This window comes from Balaenoptera ricei, chromosome 5, assembly GCF_028023285.1.
Source record: "Balaenoptera ricei isolate mBalRic1 chromosome 5, mBalRic1.hap2, whole genome shotgun sequence".
In the NCBI taxonomy this organism is placed as follows: Eukaryota; Metazoa; Chordata; class Mammalia; order Artiodactyla; family Balaenopteridae; genus Balaenoptera; species Balaenoptera ricei.
The window spans coordinates 50,956,733-50,974,982 of record NC_082643.1 but is presented as its reverse complement, the minus strand read 5'-3'; the positions used below and the strand labels follow the sequence as shown (position 1 = coordinate 50,974,982).

General features: G+C 36.4%; 1 protein-coding gene across 3 annotated transcripts in view; it reads left to right on the top strand.

The window, feature by feature from the left end:
• The window catches only part of USO1 (USO1 vesicle transport factor), an 88,733-nt gene that overhangs the window by 46,520 nt on the left and 23,963 nt on the right, over positions 1-18,250 (top strand). For all 3 annotated transcript variants that reach the window (XM_059922832.1, XM_059922830.1, XM_059922831.1), the window contains 4 exons: positions 87-142; positions 4,591-4,711; positions 11,462-11,640; positions 17,208-17,348. In XM_059922832.1, coding sequence (XP_059778815.1) covers positions 87-142; positions 4,591-4,711; positions 11,462-11,640; positions 17,208-17,348 — 497 coding nt within the window. The remainder of the gene's footprint in view (positions 1-86; positions 143-4,590; positions 4,712-11,461; positions 11,641-17,207; positions 17,349-18,250) is intronic.

The window sequence follows — 18,250 nt, the reverse complement described above, 5'->3', positions numbered from 1 at the left end:
TGATGTGTTAATAAATTGTTTATAATTTGAATCACTATTTGTGTTTTTGATCTGCCAGTGTTTTTCACATGCTTATATGTTTCTAGGTGTTTCAAGGTTGATGGACTTGTTAGCAGATTCCAGGGAAGTTATACGTAATGATGTAAGTCAAGTTTGAAGAAAAGTCTAAGAATATGCAGCTTTTTTTCTCTTTTTGCAAATGAAATCTTTGTTGACCCTTATTCAGAGTCATAGAAGTTAGATTTGGAAAGTTGGGGTAATGGTTTAGACCTTTTGAAGTTATATACAAGGCCACATTATTTCTTTGTTTCCAACCTATTCAGACCTCTTCAGTATTTTGGCTTAGACAAATGACTTTGCTATTCAAATTTATGCCTTCCACAAGTTTAGGATTTCTTCCATTCTTTTCTGAAAGGTTGTACTGACACCAAATTCTACCTCCAGAAAGAGCAGAGGAAATATCCCTAGACACTGAACTGCATAAACTTAACAAAGTGTAACATTTGGAATCATCACCCTTAATTGATTGAATACGTATTTCAAAGTTTTTCCCTTGTAATCTCTATTTAACTATAGAGGATGATTTGCTCTGGAGTTAATTTTTCATTCTGATTTACTTTAATATTTGCATATACATTCGAGTATTTTATATTGATTCAATATTGTTTTGTTGCTTGAACATTCTTTTCTGTTGTTATCTACAACTTGATCAAAACCATAATACTTTAGATAGCAATTGGAAAAATCTTTAAAACTAAAATATAGAGCTAGGGGATCTTCTCAAGCTAATTCAGTCTCCATATTTACACTGAGAAGCCCAAGACTCACAGAAACCAAGTGATTTGTTCTTTGTTAGTGATGTCTTATTCATCTTTGTGTTTGTGGTACCTGGCCCTGTACCTTTCTCATCTTAAGTGCTAATAAATACCATTTGGATTGCTTTTAGTCTCACAACTGTTTCATGACAAAGCAGAGACAAAACTGAAATGCTCTTGACTTCTAATCCGCATAGGCAGTTTTTTTTTAGCTTTGCATTTAAAATTTTGTAGTACATATGTCAATGCAGTAATATAAGTGGTGAAATGATATAGTAGTATAACTCATGAGAAGGACAGTTTTTATTCTTTAATATTCTTTTAAGAATTGTATACCTATCTATTAGGAATTTCGAGTGTCTTCTCTTGACTAAAATATTAGTATGTATCTTAAACCTGAATTTGGTGTTCTGCTCTTCTCTTTCCTTTAACTCTCTACTCTTTGTTTTCTTTTCCTAACTTTTTTTCCTCAGTTTTTATTTGAGACAGATAAAATGATTCACTATGTTGGCTTTCATTACTTTTACGATTAGAGATTAAGTTATATTTTTGCTGTAATGTTTAGGTTTTGGAGTTTTACAGCCATCTTTCCTTTGGCTTCACAGATTCATTTAAATTCTTTGTGGAGACTTACTATCGAACATTATGCAGTAAAACACAGCATAATACACCACAGTTGACTCCAGCAACCAGAGGAAACTAACTGGCACCTGTGGCAGCTACTGGTGGCACTCTGTTACTGCCCAGAATAACACACTGCTTTCCCCCCCTCCTCTGTATCTTTTTCTTTCTTTATCCTTCTTTTAAAATTCTGTTTTCATTTCCTTCTTTTTAATATTTCTCATTGCATTCAATGACAGTTATTAACATTGACTAACCTCCCTGGGAGCCTGTTGGTAAAGACTTTTAGACTCAGTTTGTTTTATATTTGAAACATTTATTTTGATCTGGATTTAGAGAATTAGTTGGTCATTTATCATAGATACAGTGAACTATCATATTTATTTATGTTACTTAGGGCTTAAAAATTAGCAAGAAAGGTTGAGAAAACTCTAGGAAGTAACTACCAGCTCACTTCTAAATGATAGACAATAATTCCATTCTTTAATTTTTAGTTTTTTATTATGAGAAATGTAAACACACACGAAAATAGAGAGAATACAGACAAACCCGTCCCCTAAACCCATTAATTTTCAATATTTTATTATACTTGCTTCATCCACTCCTCCCTTCACCACTCTCCTTTATTTTTGACTAGAATATTTAAAAGGAATCAAACAATCTGTATAATTTCACTATTACATACTTCAGTATACATGTCGTGTCTGTGTGTGTGTGTGTGTGTGTGTATTTCCTTATATAACTACAATGCCATCACATTTAATGAGATAACAACTTTGTCTTAGCTCTCATTAAACAAGATAACTATTCTGTACTCAAGTTTCCCAGTTGTCTCATAAATGTCTTTTACAGTTGGTTTCTTCAAATCAGTTTCCAGACAAGGCTCTCTCATTACATTTGATTGTTAATGTCTGTTAACTTTCTAAAGGACTTGATTAGGTTCTGGTTCACCTCTTTGCTTTGATACTTCCTAGATGATGCAGTGTACTTAATTTTGCAACACATCAGGAAATGTAATATCTGGCTGTCTCACTTGTAGTGATCAGTGGGTTTGATTCAGGTGGTGACAGCCAGATCCCTCCATGGATCCCTTCATCCATTACATCTGATCATTCATTAATGATCATTGCCTGAATCAGTTATTTTGTTAAGAGTTTCAAAATGATGATTTCTATAATTCTGTCATTCTTTCACATTTATTCAGCTGTAATCTTCCTCAAAGAAGAACTTTACTTCATCAACCAGTATATTTTATTACCCTGAATTATAATTCATAGATGAAAGGGAGGATAAATAGCTAAATCCCTTTAATTACTGGTTTTTATTTTATTTTATTTTATTTTTTAAAGCAACCCTAGGGGTTGAGCTATTCTTTTTTATTTTTTTAATTAATTAATTTACTTATTTATTTATTGGCTGCATTGGGTCTTCTGTTGCTGCGTGCGGGCTTTCTTTAGTTGCAGCAAGCGGGGGCTACTCTTCGTTGCGGTGCGAGGGCTTCTCATTGCAGTGGCTTCTCTTGTTGCAGAGCACAGGCTCTAGGCACGCAGGCTTCAGTAGTTGTGGCACATGGGCTTCAGTAGTTGTGGCTCACGGGCTCAAGAGCGCAGGCTCAGTAGTTGTGACACGCGGGCTTAGTTGCTCCACGGCATGTTGGATCTTCCCAGACCAGGGCTCGAACCCATGTCCCCTGCCTTGGCAGGCAGATTCTTAACCACTGTGCCACCAAGGAAGCCCTACCAGTTTTTAAAGTAAGGAATTGGTGCCCACTTACTTTCAATGCCCAATGAGTATACTTTCATTTCTAGTAACATTTTAGTGGATGTGTTTGATTAGAGGAATATGTCTCTTAATAGTCAGGTAAAAGAAACTGATATGTATTGAGAACTTAGGTTCTATAGGAGTTATTTTATTTCCTTTAGTCCTCATAAAAACCCTATGACAAAGATACCATCCTTGTTTTACACATGGCTATACTAAGTCTTACATTACATAAGTTACATACAGAGTTTATGTAATTTGCTTCAAGTTGCACAGCTAGTAAGTAGACCTTTAAAAAACCCACTGTATCAAACTCATAACCTTAGTGTTCTTTCCACTGTATTCCTCCCTGTGTTAGCAGTTAAACTTAAGTTAACATTAAGTAGGAGAATATGACATGTAAAAATAACCACTTTTGCTTTCTCTCTCATCTTAATGTTGAGACTGGACAGTAAGGGAAATGAGTAGGAAAAGCCCAGTAAGGCTGTGGGCATTTTTTGTCTTATATGAATACTTATTTGCCCAGTACTGGCAGCCAACAGCTTATTTGACTCTTTGGAACTTTTGAACTACTTAGTTGCTCTTCCTCTTCCTCTAAGAAATATCTGTTTTTTTTCATTAAGTATTTTCTGTCTCTTTGACCATTATGGTATTGTTGGGCTCCTGTGGGCTCATAAAATACTTGTTGTTTGATAGTGAAATAAGCAGAAATGGTTAACAGTGAATATTTCTTGAATAATAAAGAGGTTGCAAAATATATAACCTAAATCTAGCTCAACAGGAGCTGGGAAAACTAAAAATCAGAAGCAAAGACTACTGAGAATTGTCTCATACTAGGCATGGTGTTCATGAGGCATGAATTCTCATTCTTCTTTTTTTCTATCAACTTAGAGTCAAGTTTTGGGAATTTCCGGGCCAGATAATTACAAGAATATCTGAACTTTCCCTGCTAAAATGTGGTGATGTTTATTGATTTATATTATTGATTTCACAATTTTTTATTGTTACTATTGTGAAGCATGTACAGAGGCATTACTGAGACAGATATAATCATGTTCAACTCTCTTAGACCACAGTGAAAGCCAGGTAATGAATGATTGATGAATTGATGAATTTGCAAGAATTGTTGTATGTTTATATTGTACGGTGAAAAGAGAACTAAATTAGGAATTGGTAGACATGGGTTCCAGTCAAGGATCTGTCTTTTGAGATTTATATAGCTTAGGGAGGTAAATTGCTAACTTTCTCTGTCCTTGTTTGCCCTATCTATAAAGTGAAGGAGTTGGACTTGTGAAATTCCTGCCACTTCTAAAAACTCAATGGTTTTTAAAGTAATTTTTAAATGTCTTGTAAAAGTTGTATTCCACTAAACATTATCTTTCTTCTCCATAAGGGCGTCTTACTACTACAGGCATTAACAAGAAGCAATGGAGCAATCCAGAAAATTGTTGCTTTTGAAAATGCTTTTGAGAGACTACTTGACATTATTACCGAGGAGGGGAACAGTGATGGAGGTATAGTATAAAGAGATTGATTTGGAAAGATTCCTTTTGTTCTCACTGACTTGTTAACTTTTCAGGAATGCAACTGAAGGGAGAAATGAGGACATACATTTTCTTTGTTGTTTTGTTAGATGTTGAGAGAGGCTTCCCTGAGGGAGGATGGATGCTTTATTTTCTTTCTTTCTTCCATTATGGTGTGTTGAATATGGATTTCTTTTTATTTATACTGCTTAATATTTGTTAAACTTCCAGAATCTATTGATATCTTACATCATTTCTGGAAAATCTCAGCTATATCTCCTCAAATACTGCTCCATCACATTTTTTCCTGTCTTTCTGAACTCAGATTCAGTTCTCTGTCATATGATTAGATTCTCACTTTATCATCTTACTTTCTTGTCTGCATTTTCTGTCTTTTTATCTTTTCAGGCTTTCTTCTGGATTATTTCTTCTGACCTGTTTTCTATTTAAACAATTCTCTCTTCACCTATATTTGATCAGCTTTTGAATGTGTCCATTGAGTTTTGAATTTTTCTTTTCTAGAAGTTCTGCTTGTTTCTTTGGCAAATTTGCTAGGTAATTTTTTTATAACTTCGTTTTCTCTGCATGTATTTTCAACTTATCTTTTATTTCTTTGAATATAAGAAACAATTACTTCACGATCTCTGTCTGATAATCGCAGTATTTTAAGTCTTTGTGGGTCTGGTACTTTGCTCTGCTGGTTCTTACGCATGGTAAAACATTTTCTGTGTACATGGTTTTCTTTGACTATGTTTTGTGTCGTACTTAGCAGAATTACTTATAGGAATTTGAATCCTAGAATGAAAGTAATTTCTTTCAGAGAAAATGTGCTTGTTTCTGCCAAGCCCTGGGGGTGCAGTTTGTCTGGGATCACGTCATTCCAGATTGAAGGGTTGATATTCCCTGGACTACTCAGGCAATGCAAACCCGAGCTACAAAACCTATGAAGACTAGTTAACTTTTCATTTTTTGCACCCTGAGGATTTATCCTTTTTTTTTTTTTTTCCTTAGGATATATCCTTTTGAGGTCCCATTTTATTAGGTGAAAAGTTTTCTGTTAGATTCCTTCCCTACCTTGTGTATACCCTTGGCTTTGGTTTGTTTTCCCTCTGTCCCATGAGACTGTCAAAATGAAAAGTTTAGATTTATCAAGATTGAGAAATGTACTGCCAGCCAAAAGGTACTTTTATACTTAACTAGCTGTATAGATATCCATTTTCTTGTCAGTTTTAGCCTGCTGTACTATCAGTTCTTCATTGCTCCTAGGCTTTTTTTTTTAATTCAGCATTTTTGTTGTTTTTAATGAGAAATTGATCAAAAAACCTAGCACTAGAGTCAGAGGAGAAAAATGAGTTTATTTGCATTCACTGAACTGGAGTTAGCAAGTAGTGTAGTATAGTTGACAGTTGGTGGCTTACTAATGTGGAAGGCAGGGCCAGGCTGGAGATAAAGATTTGAGAGTCTTTATAATATAGGTAAAACAAAATTAGATAAATGAGAAAGATTAGATGAGTCACTTCGAGTAAGTGAAGAGTGAGAAGGGAAGTGCTAGGACAAACCCTAAGGAATACAAATTGTTAAGAGATCACAGAGGAAGAGGTATTGGTAAAAGAGACTGAGAAGAAACAGGCTGCGAGGCGAGAGGAGAACCACACTTAGAAGGGTTGGGGGAATTGGTAGCATTGTAAGAAGTCACTGAGTTATCAAGATAGGACAGAAATGTATCTGTAGGACTTAGAACATGGACATCATTGGTGACCTTGGGGACAGCATTTGTGTTTAGTGGTTGCCTCAGAATCCAGATTGTAGTGTCAGAGGAGTAAATTAGAAGAGGGAAAATAGAATAGCAGAGAAAACTCATATCAGGAATTTGGTAAAGTCAGGGGAGAGTCAGGTGAACAGAACTGGAGGTTGACAACTATTTTTCTCTTCTTAAATTTTTTATTGAGATATGAAATATTTCAAACATACAGAAAACAATAGAAAATAGTATAACAAACACTTGTGCGCCTACCATCCAGTTCTTTTAAATAAAGTATCCTTCTGAATATAATCTCACAACTTACTGTTTTGGTTTTTTTTTAATTTTTTTTATTTTTTTCCGCCACACGGCACGTGGGATCTTAGTTCCCCAACAAGGGATTGAACCCACACCCCCTGCAGTGGAAGCTCGAAGTCTTTACCACTACACTGCCAGGGAAGTCCCACAACTTGCTGTTTTTTATTCAACCTTGTGTTTCTGAGATTTATCCATGTTGATATATATTACTCTAGTTCATTTATTTTAAGTGCTATATATTATTCTGTATTATGAATATACTATGATCTATTATTTTCTGATTGAGTTGACAATTAGGTTGTTTATATTTTTGCTAATATAAACTGTTACAGTGAATGATCTTTATGTATTTACTTGTGTATTAAGTTTCTCTATATACCTACAAATAGAGTTGTACTTTTTTCACCATTACCAGATATTGTTGAATGGCTCTCTTAAGTGGTTTTATCAACCTGTACTCCATCAGCAGTGTTTTCAAGTTCCTGTTTCTTCACATCCTTGTCAGTCCTTCCTTGCCAATTTGATGAATGTGAGATAATATCTTATCAAGATTTTATTTCATTTCTTAAATTAATGAGATTAAGTATATTTTCATGGGAGTAGTCACCATCTATTTTTGTTTATCTTTTACCCCTCTGAATAACCTTCTTGCCCATTTTTGTATAAGATTGTTTTTCCTTTTCCAGTTGATTACTGGGAGTTCTTTATGTATTCTGGATACCAATCATTTGTTGATTATACATGTTTCAGTTATCTTCTATTAGTTTGTTTATAGTGTTTGTATTAAAGTTTAAAATTTTAGCATAATAACGTGTTGGGGTTTTTTTATAGTTTATGCTTCTATGTTTTGTTTAAGAAATCTATCTCTACCTCAAGGTCATAAAGAGAGTTTCCGTCACTTTCTTATACTGAAGCCTTTTAAAATGTGTCTTTTACATTTAATTAATAGGGATTTTGCATTTGAATGATGTTATAAGGTTTGTGATCAAATTTCCATACGTGTGAAGGTCTGTTTCTGAGTTCTCTGTTATGTTCCATTAGTCTATCTAGTTCTACACTAAAACCACACTCTTTTAATTACAAAAGCTTCATCATAATCTCCTATCTATTAGAATATAGGAAAAATTTCCTATCTTGGCCCTCTTCAGAATTGTCTTACGCATCTTTCCCTTTTATTCTTCATATGAATGAAACTTATTTGCTAATCAAATTATCTGAAAATCCCAGTTGGGATTTTGATTGGAAATACATTGAGTTGTTTGGGGTTTTTTTTAAGTTATTATTTATTTATTTTTGGCTGTGTTGGGTCTTCGTTGCTGTGCATAGGCTTTCTCTAGTTGTGGCGAGCAGGGGCTACTCTTAGTTGTGGTGTGCAGGCTTCTCATTGCAATGGCTTCTCTTGTTGCGTAGCACAGGTTTTAGGTGCGCAAGCTTCAGTACTTATAGCATGCGGGCTCAGTAATTGTGGCTCGTGGGTTCTAGAGCACAGGCTCAGTAGTTGTGGCACACGGGCTTAGTTGCTCCGCGGCATGTGGGATCTTCCCGGACCAGGGCTCGAACCCGTGTCCCCTGCATTAGCAGGTGGATTCTTAACCACTGCGCCACCAGAGAAGTCCCGGAAATATATTGAGTTTAAAGATTAAGGAGAATCATCATTGACTTTTTCTATCCATGAACCCAGGTATATCTTTTAATCTATTCAGGTGGTGTTTTATGTCTTTCAGTAATGTTTTATAATTTTGAGCACAAGAGTTGTATATTTTTTTTTATTAGATTCATTCCTAGGCATCTTATACTTTTTGTTACATGTGAATGGGATCTTTTTTTATTACATTTTCAAATTGGTTACTACTTGATATTTGTATATTGATCTTGTATCCAACCATCTTATTAAACCATTAGTTCTCCTTGGACTTTCTGTGTAGATACAATATTTTCTACAAATAAGTGTAATCTTTTTTTCTTTCTTTTCAGTTCTTATACCACTTTTCTTTTCTTTGTCTCATTGTACTGATTAGAATCTCATGTATTGCTGATGGGAATGCAAAATGATACAACCATTTTGGAAGACCGTTTGGTGGTTTCTTACCAAGCTTAACATACTCTTTTTTATTTTTACTGATTTTTGGCCATGGTATTCTATTTATTTATTTATTTATTTATTTTTGGCTGTGTTGGCTCTTCGTTTCTGTGCGAGGGCTTTCTCCAGTTGCGGCGAGCGGGGGCCACTCTTCATCGCGGTGCGTGGGCCTCTCACCATCGCGGCCTCTCTTGTCGCGGAGCACAGGCTCCAGACGCGCAGGCTCAGCAATTGTGGCTCACGGGCCCAGCTGCTCCGTGGCATGTGGGATCCTCCCAGACCAGGGCTCGAACCCGTGTCCCCTGCATTAGCAGACAGATTCTCAACCACTGCGCCACCAGGGAAGCCCTTAACATACTCTTAACATACAGTCCAGCAATCACACTCCTTGGTATTTACCCAAATGAATAGAAAACTTATATCTACACAAATCCTGCACATGAATATTTATGGCAGCTTTATTCATAATTGCCAAGACTTGGAAGCAACCAAGATGTCCTCCAGTAGGTGAATGGATAAACAAACTGTGGTACATTCAGACAATGGAATATTATTCAACGATAAAAAGTTATCAAGCCATGAAAAATCCTGGAGGAACCTTAAATGCATATTGCTAAGTGAAATAAGACAGTCTGGAGAGGCTACATACTTTATGATTCCAAGTATATGACATTCAGAAAAGACAAAACCGTATAGAGACAGTAAAAAGACCAGTGGTTGCCAGGGATTCGGGGGTAGGAAGAAAGAGGAATGAATAGGTGGAACACAGGATTTTTAGAGCAGTGAAACTATTCTGTATGATACTGTAACGGTGGGTACATGGAATTATACATATGTTGAAATCTATAGAATTTATAGCACAAAGAGTGAACCCTAATGTAAACTATGACCGTGAGTTAATAATGTATCAATATTCATTCATCAGTCTAACAAATGTACCACACTAATGCTAAGTGGTAATAGCAGTGGAAACTGAGACGGAGGGAGTATATGGGAATTCCCTTTATTTGTTGCTTGGTTTTTCCGTAAACCTGAAGCTGCTCTGAAAAATCAAGTCTGTTTTTTTGGAGTTTTTGTTGTTGTTGTTGTTTTGTTTTGTTTTTGACCCTGCCGCACGGCTTGTGGGAATCTTAGTTTAGTTCCCCAACCAGGGATTGAACCCAGGCCCTCAGCAGTGAAAACGCAGGGTCCTAACCACTGGACCGCCAGGGAATTCCCTATAATCTGTTCATTTTTTAAAAGCAATTAATTCTTATAATCATGCAGCTTAACTAGTAGGAGCAAAAGTGTGCATGTACTACACAGAGGAACCTACTCGCTGTGAGCATCCAGCCTCTTTTTTTCATATGCTTTGCAGAGGAAACAGAGCTCATTGGTTAGGAAGCCTGAGGAGTGGCCAGATATCTGTAAGGAAAACCAGGAGGGAGTCGTAAGTGTTTTAGAAACCAAAAGAAGAGGAAGTTTCAAGGAAGAGGCATAAAGACAACAATGTCAGGTGCTTCTCAGTGATTAAATAATATATGACTGAATCATTCGGCAAATGTTTAGTAGTGACCTACCATGTATACATCTGATGTCTTGTCTCTCTTTTTTTTTTTTTGGCCTCACCACGTGGCATGCGGGATCTCATCAAACCTGCGCCCCCTGCGGTGGGAGCGCAGAGTCTTTTTTTTTTTTTTTTTTTTTTTTTTATATTTATTTATTTATTAATTTTGGCTGTGTTGGGTCTTCGTTGCTGTGTGTGGGCTTTCTCTAGTTGCAGCGAGCGGGGGCTACTCTTCGTTGCGGTGCGCGGGCTTCTCACTGTGGTGGCTTCTCTTGTTGCAGAGCACGGGCTCTAGAGCGCACGGGCTTCAGTAGATGCGGCGCGTGGGCTCAGTAGTTGTGGCTCGTGGGCTCTAGAGCGCAGGTTCAGTAGTTGTGGTGCATGGGCCCAGTTGCTCCGCGGCATGTGGGATCCTCCCGGACCAGGGTTTGAACCCATGTCTCCTGCATTGGCAGGCGGATTCTTAACCACTGCGCCACTGGGGAAGCCCCAGAGTCTTTTTTTTAAAAGCCATTTTACTTTCTTCTTGGAATGCTTTTCTGCATCCCACCCACTTCATGTGACTAATTCCTGCTTATCTTTCCCATTGGTGTTTATTTTATTATTATTTTTTTATTTTGGCCGCACCATGCGGCATGTGGGATCTTGTCTCTATATTTGCTGAGGATACAGAGAGGTAAGTAGGATATTCACAAAGTCCTGTCTTCATGAGTTATAATCTAGTGAAGACAGATACTACATAATAATAAAAGGAGCAGGCTACTGTGAGAGTGTATAGCTGGTGATCCTAACCTACTCACTGGATCTCGCTAATCATTCCCGAAGAAATGATGTGTAAGCTGGATTTGAAGAAAATATGTGAGTTACTGAGGTGAGTGGATAGTTGAAAATAGAAGTCAGGAGATCACTGGGGGACCTGAGAAGGCGCAGGCTCACTGCCGTGCACACTGAAGAGATGCTGAGCATTGAGATTTTTCTTTTGAAAATGTTTGAGGATTGAATTTTCCTTCAGGTTTTATCAAAACCTTAACATTCCACTTTACATTCTTTCCCCAGGTATAGTAGTGGAAGATTGTCTGATTTTGCTTCAAAACCTGTTAAAAAACAACAATTCCAATCAAAATTTTTTTAAAGAAGGCTCATATATTCAGCGTATGAAACCTTGGTTTGAAGTTGGAGATGAAAATTCAGGCTGGTCCGCACAGAAAGTGACTAATCTGCACCTAATGCTACAGGTATACTGTCCTTAGACATAAATGTGATAAGAATTTTGACAGTGATCCTTTCAAGGAAAAGAAAATGGCTTGTGTTTGATAAATCCAGGATGTTGAGTTGGTTTCAGATGGGCTTTTAAAGGAAAAACAAAAAAAACAAAAAAACCCTTTTAATGTGGAGATTTGCAGTTATACGCAGAGATGGAGATCCCCCCACACACCCCCATCAGTTAGTTTCAATAATTATTAACATCTGGCAATTTTGTTTCATGTTTTATCCCCCTCTCTGCCCCTGCAGGATTATTTTAAAGCAAATCCAAACATCCAGTTTCCTGATAGGTTTTGCACTAGAAAATAACAGGTTAGCTTGTTGAGTTGAATTTTTAAAATCTACTATCTTCAATTAAGGTTCTAATATCATAAATTTTAATACTCAGAATATTAAGTTCAAAGAAATTCATTCAGTAAACATATACTGAGAGCCAGGCACTGGATGCTTGGAAATGAATGGTAATGTCCCTGCCCCCAAAGATTAATAATCTTGAGTTTTAAATCTAATACAAGTTAAATTGACAAATCACGTGTAATTTTATTTACGCTTTATGGTGAAAGCTTGGTGGTGATAGACAGTAAAAGCGAAGACAGTAGGATCCCAAATGAATTCTACATCAGAGAAAATGGCGAAGTTTTTAGAGTATTTTACTTATTTATCCCTTTATTGAATTCCCCTTCTCCAGACCCTTAAGCTTATACGGGTCTCCCACCTTACTGACTCTAGTGAGTCCTGTGGGTCTTCGAGTGTCTCTGAATTGTGCCTGCATCTCTGAAGTTGTGTTCCTCAAAACTAGATGGTTAATCAGACTGGTAATTAGAATCCACATATTGTTGCATGCTCTGGGAGTTGCCTGCATAGCGTTGATTGATAATTAGGGTGACCATATGCCCCAGTTCACCAGGCCAGTATTCATTTTGTAATTACTAATAGTGTCCTCTTTCACTTCAAAAGTGTTCCAGTTTAGATAATAAATTATATAGTTAGCCTATTTAGAATATGCCTAAAAACTGTTAGGAAAATATTTTACAGGAGAACATGGGCAGAATCTTTCTATTTATACTCCCATCTTCATTGTCTCTGTTTTTACATGTCAGTATTACACATTTCAAGGCTATTAGTTTTTTATGTTTTAGAAATAGTGTCCCAGTGGTAAGCTTGATATTTTTGCTCAACACTGCTTTCTTAATAAAGGAAATTCCTCTAGAAAAGTAATTTTCAAAACGTGGTTAGAGAAAATGAAGGGATCTGATGATGTGCAAATTACATATATATTTCCTGCCAGAGTGAAAATTTAAACTGCTTGAGCAGCTTACTCATGTTTTATAGCTTAGGGTACTATGTAAATAATTATTTTTGAAGAAAGTCTCACTTGTTAAAAAGTAGAAGTACTATTTTACCCCCTAAAAAAATTTAGAATAGAGTGCTGCATATAAACAGAAAAACACAGTATTCTAGTTATATAGTAAGTTAGTTCTTTCTGTAAGTATTCTTTACTTTTAGAAAGTGAATAAACTAGATACTAATCTTGAAGAACATAAACTTCAAAATAAAGAAACTGAGTTTAATTCAGTTTAATATATTCTCCACTCAAAGACTGAGTAGTTGATGTAGTCATAGCTTCACAGGCCACAGGTTATCTTCTGCTTTTCACCCTATTAGAGGGCTCTTTCTTGATAGCTTTATTGCTTATATTTAGGGTTGCTTGTATTTCAAGTTCTCTATTATGCACCAAATGAAAATGCGTTATAAATGATGATAAACAATCCTTTTTGGATAGATATTTCCATTTAGAATTACTCATCATTACAGTTATAATTATGGAATTCTAGGCCACTAAAAATTGAAATTGATCCACTTGAGGATAGTTCATTCAAATTTTGCAAATTAAATTTGGGGGAAGCATCTTATTGAAAAATTTTTTAGTTGTAAAACATTTATATTTTTTCTTGGAATGATAATTTTATGACTAATTCTACCTACAGGAATCCGTTCTATGCCGTTTTTTGGATAAATACTGCCAGTGACTCTCAGAAAGCTCGTTACCTTATGAGAGACTCCTTTTCATTATTATTATATTTGTTACGGTGATCTGCGATCAGTACCTTTGATATAACTATTGTAATTGTTTTGGGGCACCACGGATCACACCCGTGTAAGATGGAGAACTTAATTGATAAATGTGTGTGTTTGACCGCTCCACTGACTGACTGTTCCCCGTCTCCCTATTCCCTGAGACATAACAATATTGAAATTAGGCCAGTTAATAACTTTACAGTGGCCTCTAAGTGTTCAAGTGAAAGGAAGGGTCGCATGTCTCTCACTTTAAATCAAAAGCTGGAAATGATTAAGCTTAGTGAGGAAGGCATGTTGAAAGCCTTCATAGGCCAAAAGCTAGGCCTCTTGCACCACTTAGCCAAGTTGTGAATGCAGAGGAAGAGTTACTGAAGGAAATTATAAGTGCTACCCCAATGAACACATAACGATAAGAAAGTGAAACAGCCTTATTGATGATATGGAGAAAGTTTTAGTGGCCTAGATAGATGATCTAATGACAACATTCCCTTAAGCCAGAGCGTAATCTGGAGCAAGGCCCTTACTCTCCAATTCTGTGAAGGTTGAGAAAGGTGAGGTAACTGCAGAAGAAAAGTTTGAAGCTAGCAGAGGTTCATGAGGTTTAAGGAAAGAAGCTGTCTTCATAACGTAAAAGTACAAGGTGAAACAGCAAGTGCTGATGTAGAAGCTGCAGCACGTTATCCAGAAGGTCTAGCTAAAATAATTTATGAAGGTGGCTACACTAAACAGCAGATTTGCAATGTAGATGAGACAGCTTTCTACTGGAAGAAGATGCCACCTAGGACTTTCATAGCTAGAGAGAAGCCAGAGAGAAGTCAATGCCTGGCTTCAAAGCTTCGAAGGACAGGCTGACTCTCTTGTTAAGGGCTAATGCAGCTGGTGACTTTAATTTAAAGCCAGTGTTCATTTACCATTCCAAAAATCCTATGACTCTTAAGAATTATATGCCACATCTTTTCTGCCTGTGCTCTATTAAATGGAACAACAAAGCCTGGATGACAGCATATCTGTTTACAACATGGTTTACTGAATATTTTCAACCTACGGTTGAGACCTACTGCTCAGAAAAAAAAGATTCCTTTCAAAATATTACTGCTCATTGACAATGCACTTGGTCACCCAAGAGTTCTGATGGAAGTGTACAAGGAGATTAATGCTGTTTTCATGCCAGCTAACACAGTGTCCACTCTGCAGCCCATAGACCAAGGAGTGATTTTGACTTACAAGTCTCATTATTTAAGAAATACATTTTGGTTTCTTTGTTTTTTAATATTTATTTATTTGTTTGTTTGGCTGCACCAGGTCTTAGTTGCAGCATGCGGGATGTAGTTCCCTGACCAGGGATCAAACCCTGCATTGGGAGCGTGGGGTCTTAACTACTGGACCACCAGGGAAGTCCCTAAGAAATACATTTTGTAAGGCTGTAGCTGCCATAGATAGTGATTCCTCTGATGGATCTGGGCAATTGAAAACTTTCTGGAAAATGAAGAACATTTGTGACTCATGGGAAGAGGTCAAAATATCAACATTAACAGGAGTTTGGAAGAAGTTGATTCCAACCGTCATGGATGCCCTTGAGGGATTCAAGACCTAAGTGGAAGAAGTAACTGCAGATGTGGTGGAAACTTGAATGGATGAGGAGTTGCTTCTTATGGATGAGCAGAGAAAGTGGTTTCTTGAAATGGAATCTACTCTTGGTGAATATGCTGTGAAGATTGTTGAAATGACAACAAAGGATATTACAAAAACTTAACTGATAAAGCAGTGACAGGGCTTGAGAGGACTGACACCAATTTTGAAAGAAGTGTGGGTAAAATGCTATCAAACAGCATTGCACGCTACAGAGAAATCGTGAAAGGAAAAGAAAGCCGATGCGCTAAACTTCATTGTCGTCTTATTTTAAGAAATTGCCACAGACACCCCAACCTTCAGCAACCACCACCCTGATGAGTCAGCCGCCGTCAGCATCAAACTCCACCAACAAAGACATTGTGACTCGCTGAAGGCTCAGATGGTGGTCAGCATTTTTTAGCAATAAAGTATTTTTTTAATTAAGGTTTGTCCATGTTTTTTTTAGACATAATGTTATTGCACACATAAGGGACTACAGTATAGTGTAAACATAACTTTTATTTGCAATTAGAAAACCAGAAAGTTTGTGTGATTTGCTTCATTGCGATATTTGCTTTATTGTGGTGGCCTGGAAGAGAACCTGCAATATCTCCGCGGTATGCCTGTATTTTTTAAAAAGCAGGAATAGAAGGGTAATAAATTTAAAACAAAAACCAACAAATGAAAACCACCGACGTCTAACTAGAAAGGTCCAAGAACAAGAGCCAATGTGTAGTCCTAAAGCCTCTCTCCTGTGACGTCAGTTTATTAATGAAGCCTCTTTGAGAATGTCTGCTAGGCCAGACGTGGAAACATTAACTATTTTAATTCTTCATAATTTACTGATTTAACTACTGACTGAGTTTTTCCACAAATTCTAGTGATTGCCGGTCACGTTTTTATTCACCAGCAGTAAAAATAGCACTTTTCATACCCATTTTATTTTTTATATTTTATCTCCCCCCAAAAAAACGTCCCCTTTCTTAGTGAAGTCGTTATCTATCATATGCACCAACTATAGCAATAAAATTGTTTTAGTCTCCTCTGTTATATCATTGATTACTTCTGTACATTTAGGGTAACATTTGTATAGCACTTTGTCACTAATAAAGTGTTATCATAAATATGCCATTTGATCTTGATATATATATATATATATAAGATTTTGTACACACGTATGCATATAACTCTAGTTTTAAAATGTAAGGTATATACAAATTTATTTTGAAGATGTAACTGTGCTGAACAGTTGTTTGAGATAACATTTTTCATGTCTCTGAAATTTCATGTTCGAGGTTAGACTAATCATAGCATCATAGAACCTTAGGGATTTAATTAACATTAACAGTCAATGAGGCTAACCCCTTGCCTAATGCACAAATCTTCAGCCATGTCTCCAGTTGTTCATTTTACCCTCTCTTTAAACATTTCCAGTTTAGGGGGAATTTTATCACACCTCAGGCCATTCTATTTTCAGACCTGCTTTATGATTAGGTCTTTCATCCTTACTTCCATAAGAAATCTACCATCCTCTTACTTATTCATTTTTTGAATACGGACTATGTTACAAATACCGTGCTTGTTGTTTGGGATACAAAAAATGACTGAGGCAGTTTCTGCTCTCTGGGAGTTCACAATGACCTGAAGGAGATAAAATTAAGGAAATAGCATAATGTGGTATGTACTGTAACAGAACTGTGGCCATGAGAGCATGAAGGAAAGAGCTCCTAGATCTGGCTGAGCAGTTGAGGGAATCCTTCACATAGGTTTTCTGTTCATATAGATCAAATTTGTCTCAAGACTTTTCAAATCTTTAAAAGACAGATTTTTTGTTCTCTTTCTTTCGCAGCTTGTTCGTGTACTGGTTTCTCCAAACAACCCTCCTGGTGCTACCAGTAGCTGCCAAAAAGCTATGTTCCAGTGTGGCTTACTGCAGCAGCTTTGCACTATCCTAATGGCCACTGGAGTTCCTGCTGATATCCTGACTGAGGTAAACCAAATAAAGGCAGAGGCTACTCTGTGGAAGCTGAAGTCAGGAAGCCTAGGAAGAATTAGATATCAGCTGAATGAAAAATAGGAATTGTTAACCATTCTTGTATGTTAATTAAATTCCTTCTTGACCCTATAAAATATTAGCATAATGATGACAGTATCAATTCCAAAAGGTGTATTCATTCCTCAAGTTTAATAATATATAAATAATGTTAAAGCTTAGAAGATTTCTCATTAATTTTATTGTATTCAACAGGAGTGTACAGTATGATTTATGTTTTTAATATTGAGCAGAGTATGACTTAGTCAAGTAAGATTTGAGTCTTATTCGTAGAATAATAAATTCTTTTTCCTTGACATATGGCATTTTCTGTTTCCTGCCTATTAAGAAAAAGAAGTTAGTTTGAAAAAAAGAAAGGTTTAGTTTATTTAATTTTTTTTCTCAAATTAACACATGCATATTAAAAGCACAGATAATAGTAAAAGTTTTATAGCAAAAACTGTCTTTGGGCTCCCTCCTCCCTACCCTAAGCCCCACTTCCCCCCTATATAACCCTCCCACTTTACTTCCTCCTTGTCACCCCAGTAATTTGTATTTAAATCAATAATCAGGGTTTATAGTTTTATGACTATTCCAATACTGTTTCCTGCTAAGCCAAATAGAGCCCCATATCTTTTTTTTTTAATAACCCTTTTTCTTTCCTGAGTTATAATAGTATTCTTTTTTCATTTTACGGATTTTCTATATATCTATACATATTAACACTATCATGTGCTTAACACATTGTTCCCCATTCCAGACCTTCTTCTGGAAGCCCCCCATCCTCCTGCTCCAATATGGGCTGCTTATTCTCTATTTCTGCCACACATCTCTTATCCTGGGACTTTCATTCACCATCC